General features: G+C 41.9%; 2 protein-coding genes across 4 annotated transcripts in view; one reads left to right on the top strand and one right to left on the bottom strand.

Moving 5' to 3' along the window:
* Nucleotides 1-1036: 1036 nt before the first annotated feature.
* LOC131883205 (dyslexia-associated protein KIAA0319-like protein) overlaps nucleotides 1037-13058 on the bottom strand; it is a gene marked incomplete in the record, with an annotated part of 15452 nt that continues 3430 nt past the window's right edge. Inside the window, 7 exon segments of the mRNA XM_059230599.1 lie at nucleotides 1037-1294; nucleotides 1368-1560; nucleotides 1676-2018; nucleotides 2644-2862; nucleotides 3710-4282; nucleotides 5506-5711; nucleotides 8004-8339. Of these exon segments, the coding sequence (XP_059086582.1) occupies nucleotides 2007-2018; nucleotides 2644-2862; nucleotides 3710-4282; nucleotides 5506-5711; nucleotides 8004-8339 (1346 nt within the window).
* LOC131883207 (innexin inx2-like) lies at nucleotides 9079-12169 on the top strand. 3 transcript variants are annotated; one of them, XM_059230601.1, is made up of 2 exons: nucleotides 9079-11509; nucleotides 11823-11963. In XM_059230601.1, the coding sequence occupies exon 1, from the start codon at nucleotides 10108-10110 to the stop codon at nucleotides 11476-11478; it is 1371 nt and encodes a 456-aa protein (XP_059086584.1). In that variant the 5' UTR covers nucleotides 9079-10107; the 3' UTR covers nucleotides 11479-11509; nucleotides 11823-11963. The 3 variants fall into 3 exon arrangements, with proteins under 3 accessions (XP_059086584.1, XP_059086583.1, XP_059086585.1); XM_059230600.1 differs by having other exon boundaries at nucleotides 9080-11509; nucleotides 11658-11966; XM_059230602.1 differs by having other exon boundaries at nucleotides 9597-11238; nucleotides 11823-12169.

Genomic DNA, 13058 nt, shown 5'->3' with positions numbered 1-13058 from the left:
AACACAGCTTGGAGCGAAGTCCAAATCACCGCTCAAACGAAATCTGATCAAGGCCAAAGCCCAGGAGGGACCATTTGTGAAGTTGGGTTGGATCTAGAGGCGTGTCAGGCCAATGAAGAGTGCGTTCCATTGAACGAGAAAAGTCGGAATGGGGCCTGTCATTGTAAAGCGGGATTCCTCCGGAACAACAACGGAGACTGCATAAAACCAGGTTCGTTGAATTTTGTATCGTCAACTTACTCAACGAAAACAACTATTGAACTTGCCAAAGGTACACACAAATTGTTTTCCAATATTTCAAATCTTAAACCGTCAAACCTGCCATTGATAACATGGCAAATTGGCAAAAAATAAAATGCCTTCAGCCGCGGAAACAAGCATCTTTCTCTTGATTTTTGAATCTCTGTTTTATTACAAAAAATCTTTGTTAATCTATCAAATCAACAATTTCTCAATTTCTAATGACGTTCCTCGTTTAACGTTGATCCCCAATCAATTTACAATGTGCCATTGTTGAAAAGAGAGATAGCAACTGCGCTAGTATGTATATATGGCGTGATTTTTAGACTAGTCAGATCTGAGGCCACTCTTGACGGACCAACTTCTTTCGATTGTGGAAAACACCTTAGTTGTTAGGTAGGGATTGTGGAGGGAGAACGTCTTAGTGAGATTTGTGCACAACATACGACATTTAAACTTTTCTCTAGCATGCAGTATACGAATGCCCATACTTTTAAGGGCAAAGAATTGAGAAAAATCAAGAATCTGTTTTTTCCACTAAATCCGCTTTCCAGATGCATGCATGAAACCCATCGGTTTTCATTTTCGAAACCTTGTTTTGCTTTAAGTTTTTTTTCTGTCAAATACAATAACCTTCAAAACACAGAATAAACCTTCTTTAGCACAGATAATCATAGGAATGAGCTGAAATTAAAATGAAGATTTTTTAGCATTGTACTAAAACAGTACAATATATAAAACTACAAATTAAACTATTTCGAAATATTGCAGATTCTTTAGAAGAATTGTTTGTTCATTACTTTTTAGAAGATCACACTCTAGATCTCTCGTTTTAATCGCAATTTGCATGTTTTGAGAGACATTGTCAAAATAGTGGCGGGTCTGTGTAATTAATTTTTCCGCTCAATTTACGCATTTTGACTCCGTGCAAATCCGTTTCTTTTGGTGGTATTACCATTCCTCACAGTGGTGCCATTCAAAATCTTGGGGCTGTCAAAGCTGATCTCGTCTTCTGAGTCACTCTCCGAGATCATGATACTCGAAGTATGGGCATCTGGAAAAGTGGACACTCGACGACTAGAAACGACGTTTCTGCGATCAAATTATCATCATCTGATTATGCTTACTTCTAAGTTCAATGCCGGGTTCGCTTTGCTGCAATCGGGAGTATCTTTGGCGAGTGCGGGCTCCACGGGTGCGAGTCCCAACTTTGGACTCACGTTTTGGCCCCTCTTCTTGAGACAAGACAGATAGCAGATTCCACAAACCATGCGCCAAATTAGAAAGCCATAAAAATGCCCACATAAACTACACTCCAATCTGGAACGAAAGACATCAAACTCCCTTCAGAATCATCCTTAGTCGTCTATCATAATTGAAGCCACTAATGAAGTGTCTAGCTTCCCTTGTATAGGCACAATACACCCTCCCTTACCACAATTACTCTCCCGCGATGAAGAGTTTGGTTCTGACAAAATTCTCCACCCAAAACGGCTCACAGACACAGGTCCGGGTAGCTTGGTGGCACTTCCCGTGGCCGGAGCACTCGTTCTGACAAATCAGAGTGTCCAAGCTCAGGAATTTGAAGCTGAGCAGGCCGGAATCAGCCTTCAACTTTGACTTGAGCTCCTTGACCACTTTCTTGCCGGATGCCACGGCCGCATCGTCCAAGGCCAAATCGAGGGCCGACGAGGATGAGCTAGAGGCACTTGGACTGGAACCCACCGGGTTAATACTCGTCGTAGAGCGTACCACAATAAAATGAATCACAGCATAATCTGGAATAATTATCATCGGTCAAAGAACGATTGAGAGGATGGTTCGTTTTGAACGGGAAATTATGCTGTTTGATTTGTTGAAGAGGATTTTGTTCTTGGAAAGGGGAGATGTTTGGGAGGAGTGGGGTTAACGAGAGTGAGTACCCACACTTTACACATAATATTTTTAGAAACTATTCAACTGCCAAAACAAAGTAAATACATTTGGTAGGAGAAGGAGCTCGATAGAAAATATTTTCAAAAATATTTCAAAATTATGGGAGAATATTTTTTATTTTCCGTGCCCTAAAATGTTGCCAATTCGAAATTTTTTGCCTTTAAAATTAGACTTGTTTACGGATATGAAAATTTCGGCTCTTTTCTAATTCAATACATACTTCCTTTCTGACTTTCCAATTCTCATATAGTTCTAATCGTTTTTGCATCTAATCCTGAAAGTTTGCGAGATGTAATAAAAATGTCCTTTCATAAAAAATTGAGCTATAATGTCCCCAAATTCCAACCTTCATACTCACACAACAACAATCACAATGTTTTGAATGTTTTAAGCGTAAAAGACCAACGATAAAATACGGAGTTTTTCAGATTAAAGGTCGAGATCAAGAGTCTGGGGAAATGCACTCACTTGAATCCTGTTGCGGAAAAATGTCCAACAACTTGACTTTATACTGCCCACTGCTATGCAATAGTAGACCCAACCCTGGATGAGATTGCTTAATTGAGTCTGAGTGAGCGAGGCGATGTCGGCATTGAACACGGCTTGGACCACGTTTTTCTTCTCCGGGTTCTCCTTCACCGTCAGAGTCACGGAATCACTCGAGGATTTCCCTTGCTCGTCCCACACCTATTTTTGAAACAGGAGCAATCACGTCACATCTAAAGTTACTATAACTGGTTCTTGTATGCTTGAAAACACATGTATGCATGTACTGTTTAAAATACATGAAGAAATTGGCGCTTCCTTAATGATTTGCGAGTATTGCAAGTTTTAATAGAGTAAGAGTGATCATCATGAATAAGGGCTTACTTAGCGAGGCTCGTTAATAACCGACAAGTTCAGGCAATCTCCTTCCATTGCACGGCCACATCTACGGACTACTAGAGATGATGACCAGCATCAGCATTTATTATGATCATAAGATCGGGCCCAATGAAGTAACTGGACCAAAATTGAGACGATAATTTGGCGTACGGACCTCAAGAGAAGTAGTCAAAGTTATGAAGTAATGACTACATAACAGTTGATCCTTCAGCCTCCTCTGCTGGAAGCTCCATAGGCATTTGAAGATACATATTTGGAACCAACCACTTAACAATTAAGTGCGTTAAAAAAGTGTTTTACCTTTGATTGCAAATATCTAAAGTTGTATTTATGAGCGTAATAACGAGCGTTGCTAGACATGTCTGAAGTCATTTTCTAATTTGACGATAACTTGACTCGTGCAGTAAAAATTCCCTTTTCTTTGGTCGGAGAAGAGTTTGAACTCTTTCTGGGGGAAATATACGTATTGGGCCCTGACATATCGCTCATTAATCATCTTTGAGCCTACCAGCAATAACCCACAAAGAAAGCACAGCACAATTTGATAAGTTACGTGCATAATAGGAATAAAAAGTACTACCAAAAGAAATGGTAGTCGCATCAATATTTTGACGTACTGTGGATAGGTGTACTGAGTGGATGGACTTACCTGGAGTTCGAACGTATACTGTCCAGGAACAAGATCTGCAATTAGCAAAGCGGGCTGCACATCCGTGTTGCCTACGATCTTGCCCGCAGCCAACGAATTCGGCGCCCGTGTCCACAGCCATTTGGTCACTTTCAAGTCATCTTTGGAGAGGGAGCCGTTCAGATACACCGAGTTCACGGGCAAGGTCACGGCAAAATCCTCGCCTGCATCGGCCACGGGTGCACTATTGGCATCCTGATTCACGGTTACAGTCACTTGGGCTTGATCGGTGTTATTCCGCTCGTCCGACACCTCCAATTGAAACACATAGACCCCTCTCGTCAAGCCCGTGGCGTTTGCACTTCCCGTGTTATTGGTCATAAAACTGGCTTGGTTTGGTCCAGAAATTTGGGTCCAATTGTATTTGGTCACTTGGACGTCGTCCTTGCTAGCAGACCCATCCAGGATCACCCAAGTCTTGGGCAGGGATATCTCTTGATCAGGACCCGCATTTGCCGTGGGCGGTAAATTGGTAGGAGCCTTAACATAGACGTTCACTTCGTCTTGTGAGAACTGGCCTTTGGCATCCGTGACCTGAAAACGCACATAGAACAATAGAGAGATGACAAGAAGAGGCAGGCACACCGTGTGACTCATGTCAAAATGAACCCAAATAGGGTGCTTCCCAGGCTAACTGGTGCACTTGTGCTCAACACAATGATGTGTGCCTAATACTTAAATGCACATCTGCTTCGAATGCAATCGTTTTCAATCTATTCAAACGTGATCTTAAACCTTTTCGTCTAACAATACGTACAGGGTCCGCCAGAACTTCACGACCCCTTGTAACAACCGCACCTTCCGTAATTTGCAACAAACAAGAATATGGATGAGTGAAATAATTTGATGTTAGAGTATTTTGATGAATACTTGAAAATATAGCTATTTGCATAAACTTGAATAACTTCTGAATAACAAGCCGAAAACAAGCGCGTCCCTAGTTCTTGCNCTATGACATAAAAGTTTGGAGGCTTCAACAGAATGCTGTATGTTTTGTATTTCACCAATCTCTAGAGAATTGACTAAATAGAAATCTGGAGAGAACGGTGGCCATTGAACCACCAGCTGAAAAAAAACATCATTAACCTGAACTGATCTGATGGTATGAGTTGGTGAAGCATTTTATTGAGAGTTGTTTCCAAACTTTTATGTCATAGATTCAATCCATGGAATGGCTTAATCTGAAAGGCTTTAACAACATGGTCGGATTTGGAGTGTGAACATAGACCACGACCAGGTCAACAGAGGTCACTGCCAAAGAGCCAAAGTTACAAAACTGTGCTTTTTAATAAACCATAGGCCACTGGAAACCAAAGATGATCTGCAAAGTTACAAGCTGTGCCTTTCATAGGCTCTCAAGGCTATACTTTGCCCATAAAATCTTGTAAAATCTGATCGCCAAAAGAACGCCTTTTTGGTGTTAGTGTGGCTAGTCTCTTGCAAAATAGGGCAGATGAGACAAATCATTTTGGATTGATATCTAATCTAAAACAAAATTTTAGATACAGCGCAACTAATTATAGTTCACGGCAACCATGGGCCATTACGGTACGTTTTTGTAATTTGGAACGTCGGAAGAAAAATTTCCATAACACAGCGTGCCTCTTCCCTCCATTTTGAGCTGCCTGACAAACTTGACCTAAGAAGGAAGCCCTCCCTATGAGATTCAGTTTTACGCAAAAGCAATACTACCTCAACAAAAGATTATTTTGAAATAGGACATACTTTTATCGCGACACTATACCTCGTATCCTTACCTTGAGGACGAAAGTATAGGTGCCCTCCTCCAAGTTAGAAATGGTAGCTTGGGGAGTTCTCATGTTTTGGGTGTCTGCAGCCAGTTCCTCTGTGCCCGTGGCGGTTTTGCGGGTCCACTCCCAACTCGAGATTCCATGGTCGTCAGAGCTCTTGTTTCCGTAAAGAGTCACTTCTCTTTGTGGTAAATACAGGATGATATCCTCTCCTAGATTCAAAAACACAGTCAAGTCCAATTCAGAACCTATCATCATTTACAATCAAAAATCAACGCTCCTGGTTCCTTTTAGAAGGAATGATTCGTACAATTCAGAGCACAATTGATTTTGGTTTACCTCGGGTGTGGTCAGGAGACGGGGCAAATCGAAGTTACTCTTCCTTTTTGCAACTTTAGAATTGGGGTACTGATGCTAATAAAACAATAGCGACATGTTTCGTCAATCTTTATGGTCAGTTAGAATTGGGAGTCCAAAAGACAAGCTAACTTAAAGACAAATTAAAGAGCACCACCAATGGGGATTTTTAGGCTGCCCATCATTTGAAGGGCCAAAAAGGCATGTCAGACTGCCCTCTGGCAGGTTCTTCCTCATTGCATCTTTCAAAAAAAATAGATATTTAAAGAATATCCAATGGTCCAATTGGTATTGCTACTTTTACAAGGAATGTCCCAAAGATAAGAAGATAAATAACGTCTCGCTGAGAGATTTTGAATATCAACTTACTCAATCCGAAATTAAACAAGAAATGAGTAGTTATCCTCTTTAAATTTGGACGAGCCATTTTTATGGAAGACGAACATTTCCAAATCCCGCTGGACAAATCAATGGACGTATTTGTCTCATTTGAACTCTGAACCTGCTTTATAATGTTTCAATCAACCTCAAAACAATGGGACCTACTCGTACATCATTTGTTGAAGGTTTGTTCAAATGCCAGAACTTCTAAATACGGTATTCATTGCTCCAACAATAAGGTATCAACTTTTTTACTGATAAAAAATAAAAATAAACATAAAAGTTTTACTGAACTTACTGATAAACATTTTTATCAGTAGCTCAGATCAATATATTTGTCGTCCACATAAAGCACATTGGAAGAAAACTTTTTTTCAAAAGGGCAATTAAAAGATGTTATTAATCAGTTACGTATGCAATCCAACTTTCAGATACATACCAAATTTAAGACCTCTTGAAAATTAATTTTTAAGAGGCGCATTTTGCATCAAATTTGGCGACAACTGCTTAGGTTATTCTTAAAGAGATGAAGAATATCATTTATACTCATGCTTTGATCTATTTACTATTGAATAAAATTGCATGCCTTGGCAGTACCTCGAAACAGAGGCTAATTTTTCGGCCCTACTTTAGGCACCTTCCAAACTGAAATAACTTGGCACAAGGACACTAAAGCAGAGTCCCTGCTTGGCATCTGATAAAAACATGTTCAAGAAAAAATTGTCTCTTTCGTTTTTTGGACGCAACAAATCATACATCACAATTTTGAACCAACGTGTCACGCAAAAACATTGGGTATTGATGATATGTCATGTTTAAAAATTTGCCTTAGTAAGCTTTAATTGGTCAGAAAATGTATTTCAGCTCAACAAGACAATGTAGCTCGAAAAAGAAAAACCAAATCGAAGTGGTTTAAAAACCAAATTCAACTTTCTTGTGCCCATTAATGTCGATTGTTCATGTCTCATGTAGGGAGGGGCAAAATGTGTAAAATACATTTTTGTCAATAAAACCACCTTTTCCACGCATTCGTATTTTTCACCTTTATATGCACCTTTTCAACATTATTTTGCACTTTTTTGCCACATTTGTCCTAAAGATTGTGCTTTGGTTGAAATTAGCACCTTCTTGGCATTCGACTTTGTTACACAGTTTTAAATCAAAAGCTACCGCCGAATGATATATGTGACAAGCTGAAATTTGAACACTTGACGTCATCTACTAAATCATGAAACCCAAAAGTAGTTCGCCCTATCAATGTCATGTGCGCCACATCATGATTGCGAAACAAGTGAAAACAGCCACTTGAAAAGTGCCAGTTTCAAATCCAAAGAGACAAGCAAAGCCAAGGGTTAAGATAGTTAAATATCACAAAAACGCATGACAGCTGCCTGACTTATTTCCACCAGGTCAACTAACCTCTCCATTTCTTCTTCAATTAGACCAATAGTGCAGATATACTGCTTGAAAAAGAAAAAATAGGCGTGGGAAGCTACTCCGTGACCTCATTTAAACAAATTTATGTTGATTTTGTCCGAAATTGAGGCAAAATTTGGCTTTTAAAAAGAGGCCTTGCATGTTGGTACTACTTTGAAAAATATATTTGAATATGCCTTCTTTTCATATTTTTTTGCACCTTTTTGTCCCCAAAAGGCTTTGCTATTGTGCACTTTCCGCACGTCCTTACTTAAAAGGGTCTGACGAGGTCCTCGATTTCGAACTTTTTCGTTTCGTGTAGAGCTGAAAAAATATTCAAAACCACTTACCAGCATTAGCCGTGGGTGGATAATCCGTCTCGGGCACAACATCAATGGTAGCTTCAGCCACGACGCTCTTGGCCCCATCACCATCCGTCACAGTGACCTGAATAATGTAGTTGCCAGCGATCAAGTCATCCAAAGTGAGTGTAGGACCCGTCTCTTTGAGATCTTTGGAGTAGCCCAAGGGTTCAGACTTGAGCTCCCATTTGAACACCAATTGATCTTTGGGCGTGGCATCGTCAACGGAAGCCGACGCATCAATGATGGCCTTGGACGTGGGTAGATTGATCTGCTGGGTCGAGGGTTGGAGAACCACCGTGGGTGGTTTATTTGTCCTCTTGGCTGTAAAACAAAGATACTTGAAGATAATGGGGCAGCAGCAATTGCCACGGGCAGACAATGAAGCGAACATTGTTCGCCATGTGTGCAAGAATTAAAAATTGAATTCGTCAAATTCAAAGGCTTGATTTCAAGAACTCGTTTCTCGTCATTACTGCACAGGCGTCACATTTGGATCAGTTGTCGCCTCATCAATCATAGTGAAGCTAAAATCGTTCTCACAACTCATTGATGTCCAAGGAATCGAATGCTCATTGAGCCCTCTCGTATTTCATGCTCCGTTACTCAAATGGGACGACTCATTCAAGTTCGTTATCAACCGTGACCTATGGAAATCTGAGCTTTAAGAAGTGTGTGCAAGTCACTATCAATTTGAAGCCACCCACATTCACTTCATTCATATCGCTTGGCAATCTAGAACTGTTTTTTTTCTCTCCTACTTACTGCTTTAATTTCTATTGCTCATACTTTTCTATCCACCTGCACCTAGAGAATGTCTCCGAGAGTCTCCATAAGAAGCGAGCCAAAACCCATCCATAAATGGCATTCTTTAGCACACTTTCCTGGACAAAATATGCAGTCATTCAAGCATGCTTCATGGACTTTTTGGTGAGAAACAGGTAGGTCAACATACCTTTAGAACCGACCAACCCCTGAGTTCTCATACGCAGAATTAAGCTAGGGCACCAAATGTTGGCGCACAGAGTTTATAATAAACGCAATATTGCCATGGTCTGATACGTTTGCTGTATGCCATGTACAAATCACAGGGTCCTCCGCCCAAACTTAACGCCCACACAGCTTTGAAATGAAAACATCCACCAATGTCTTCAAAGTCTCAAACTCCTCTGCCACTTCTCACCACAGACGATGATGAAGATTAGTACAGCCCGACAATTTATGTACTGAATGAATGGATTATACGAGTTGGACAATCTGTATTGAAGTCTTTTTAAAGTTATAGCACGATCAGATTTGACACTTGAAATTGATGGGAAAAAATTACATATAATCTGAACAAAGGTTCCAAGAGCAAACAATCGATCCTCATTACTCTTTGTCTATAGTACTGTACTGTATCTGAAATAGGTTCAAAGAAGACAAGGACTTTTAAAACGCCAGGCACTGTAATGATCTCCACCAAGTCAAAGCGGTGGGATTCAAATGCTATTCAGGAGTGATACCACTGCCAAAATTATCTTCCACATCGTTGTTGATGCAGTTGTTGCATGGGTTAATAACATATGCTTCAAGTCCTTAATATGACCCGCACTTTCTCAGCTGAGGAAATCGAGAGGCCCGTAACAGGCAGGCTCCTTCACAGGGCAATATGGGGATATTTTTAGCGTGTGTGTGACTAATTTAAAACGTAATGAAGGAAACCGGTTGGGTTTGGCACACTGTTGGAAGTCGATCATGTCAGCAGTTGAAAAATGAACATCAGAGGCCCAACTCGACGTACATCTGGTGAAAATTTCCACGGAATCACAATCGCTTGATGGGAGTGAAGTGTGAGTTTGCAAAGCGTTACGTCCGCATTTAGGCCGTGAGAGTTTCATAGTCAAAATAACATTCATTGACGAGTAAAGGCCATAATGACGCGTCGGGATCAATTGGATCAATTCCATGTCAAAACGTGAGCAGATCGTGGTCAAGATTTCCGAGTTTGAAGAGAGGAAATCAGCTCCTTGATTTCCTCTGATCGTCGCTCAAGATTCTCTCTCCAAGAGAAGAGCTCCTTCTCGAGCGAGCGGGAGAACCACAAAAGCTCATGGCGCATTTGGTTGAGGACATCACCAAATACTTTGTGTTTGAGGACACAGACATTGACAATTGGCACTTCAAGCTCCATTCCAAAGGATGTGTGATCTTGTTCTTTGCCGGATCCATGGTGGGCGTGATGAGCCAGTACTTTGGCGAGCCCATCCAGTGCGACTTCAAAGGCGTCGATGGAGAGACAGCCAAAGACTATTGCTGGATCCACGGTTCCAGTTACATACCGACGCAATATCAGGCCCATATGGACTGTATAGCGGACATGGAAGGTGTGACCAGGAAAGAGGAGGCTCCAGACACCTCCTACTACCAGTGGGTCACATTCATGCAACTCTTTCAAGCGGGCCTCTTCATGGTGCCCATTCGCATCTGGCGCTCCCTCGAAGGAGGCCTCATTGCCTCGTTCGGTACCGAGGGCAAGTCCGTGGTCATGCTCACCGAGGAGGCCAAATATGATGATGGCGTGGTGATGGAGGTGGTGGTGGAGAAGTTTGTGAAATATTTCCGTACCCTTCTGCATCACAATCAAAAATATTTCATCAACTTCCTCTTATGTGAACTAATGAACTTTGTCCTGCTCTTCTTCAACATCTGGGCCACCAACATGTTCCTTCAAGGCCAATTCATTGGCTATGGATGGGGCGTGCTCAAGTGGTATTCGCTCTCGAAGCCCGAGCGCCAACTGGCCGTGAGTCCTTTTTGCGCCACTTTCCCCAAGGTCGTGAGTTGTGATGTGCCTTCCATTGGTGCGGCGGGTCACGAGCAGTGGCACAACGGCCTTTGCATCCTCTCCCAAAACATTATCAATGAGAAGATGTACCTCATGCTGTGGTTCTACTTGGTCTTTTGCGTTTTCGCCACCACCCTCTTCCTCTTCTACCGGGTGTGCACCCTTTTCTTCGAGCCCATCCGCTTCTACCTTCTGTACAATCGGATCAGCCACAAATACGATGAGGAGATCCGCGTGGCCTTGAAGTTTGTTCTGGATCGGTGCTACATCGGCGATTGGTTCGTCCTTCTTCAATTGTGCCGGAATGTGAACGTGTATTTCTACCGTGAATTCATCAAAGGCATGGCCAACGAGCTGGCCAACCACCCCAAGATGAAAGGTCACATTCGACGACTGGTAATGTCACCAGATTTTATTGCGGGTGTTCACAGAAACAACGAACTTAGGGCCAGCATTTCACTTGAGAACCCTGAGGGCGCCATCAAAGTGCTGGATGCCACGGTTCAACCTCATCGTTCGAAGGCGTTCCTTCGCATAGAGCACGAGCATAAACTCCGCCCCCACCTCCAACAGCATGGGCGTGGCAAGCGCGGCAAGGGCAAGGGCAAAGGCCGGGGCAAGCGCCTCATTGTCTAGACAGGGTTCTCAAGTGAAGACCGAATATAAGGTGAGTGATTGGATGACCTCTATAGACCATTGTTTCGTTCTTTCCTACGTTTGGCCTCAATGTCAGGGAAAAATAGTAACGATACCGCCTCTTATTCGCCGTTTAATGGTATCCATCCATCACAAATCTGTTTTGCTCTCCTTTTCAGATTCTTGGCGGAGGATTAAAATGAGAATAGTCACAAAAGCAAAAGCAAAAACGCACGTCTTATTGTCTCTTTTCCATCCCAACTTTTATGGGGGTTGGGCTCGAATGAAAACGAATTGAGTCCTTGTCCCTCTTTTTGAAGTTTGTGACTATTTCTTATTTACAGATCCGAAACAAGAAGAACCAATTGACGCTCAAACTGATACAGAACCACAACAATGAGCCCGATACGATCCCTGAAGAGGAGGACAGTGAGGCCAAGCACGAGGCCACGAGACTTCTCTCGGATAAATATGACAATTTCGATTCCAATGTGTGAACAGAATTCCCTTCGAATGGGAACCACTCCATTTCTTTTCGCCTTAGACCGAGCAGCAATGCAACAAGCAAGCAAGACCATTTCATGCTCATCACGATTACCAAGATTCATGGTTGTACGTGCACCCACAAACAAACGCAGCTAAACTCGTACGCACTACATAATCTCTCGCCACAATAAATTTCCATATATTCTTCTACGGTGCTTGTTACGATGTACCTAGATATTATTTGTCAGCCTGATTGATACTAGAACCTTCGAGTTTAAAGCGCAGATATTGGTCAAAAACATTGAATTGAATATTCGGACGTTTCAGCAAGCTCCCGGTACCAACAAACAACGTAGCGAGTTGGGGCACACGATTGCCTAGCACGACAGAGATCCCCCGGTTCATTTCTCATTCCCGACCTTTCTCGAATGGAAACTTGTAGAAAAACTTAGGGAAATTGGAAACAGCTTTGTGGGTAGGGGACCGAATTTAAAAGGGCAAAACGCTAAAATGGTACGAAAATTGCCCACAATTCGCTTTCCCCCATTTCGAACAATCAATAACACATAAAAGCTGTACAAGTATCACCCTCGATTCGATTCGGGAGCTGAACACTGAAGTACACAGGTGCTGGAACCGGCTTCCTTCTCCTTCTTATAAACTTTCATCATCTTCCTTTCCCTCGAACAATGTTGATCTTCCAAGAATATATTTTACCTAAATAAGAATATACCGATTCCAACAACATTCTTGTTACTGATTTTTTTGGAGCATATCTCAGACTCCCTTTTTCTGCAAACCAAGCCATCAGTAATCATTAGCTTATTATTATGCCCTCATCTTGCCCTCTCGAAACCTGGCTAAAGTCAACCACTTTAAACCGGCTATCATCGCTGGCATTCGGGAATGGCTCAAGTTCTCAATATTGGATAGCGTTCCAATCACACCTTCCTTGAACCCTTTTTTAAATGTCTCCTCGTATTTTTGGAGAAGCAAGACGCCTTTTTTTTATTATTCCTTCAAATCCTGGCAAAACCAGGCAAAACCTTTGAGGTTCTCCACATTAACTCAGTAGGAAATACCACATACAAACA

Source organism: Tigriopus californicus, chromosome 7, assembly GCF_007210705.1.
Source record: "Tigriopus californicus strain San Diego chromosome 7, Tcal_SD_v2.1, whole genome shotgun sequence".
Classification (NCBI taxonomy): Eukaryota; Metazoa; Arthropoda; class Copepoda; order Harpacticoida; family Harpacticidae; genus Tigriopus; species Tigriopus californicus.
The sequence above is the reverse complement of the archived record's forward strand: the minus strand, read 5'-3'. Positions and strand labels throughout refer to the sequence as shown.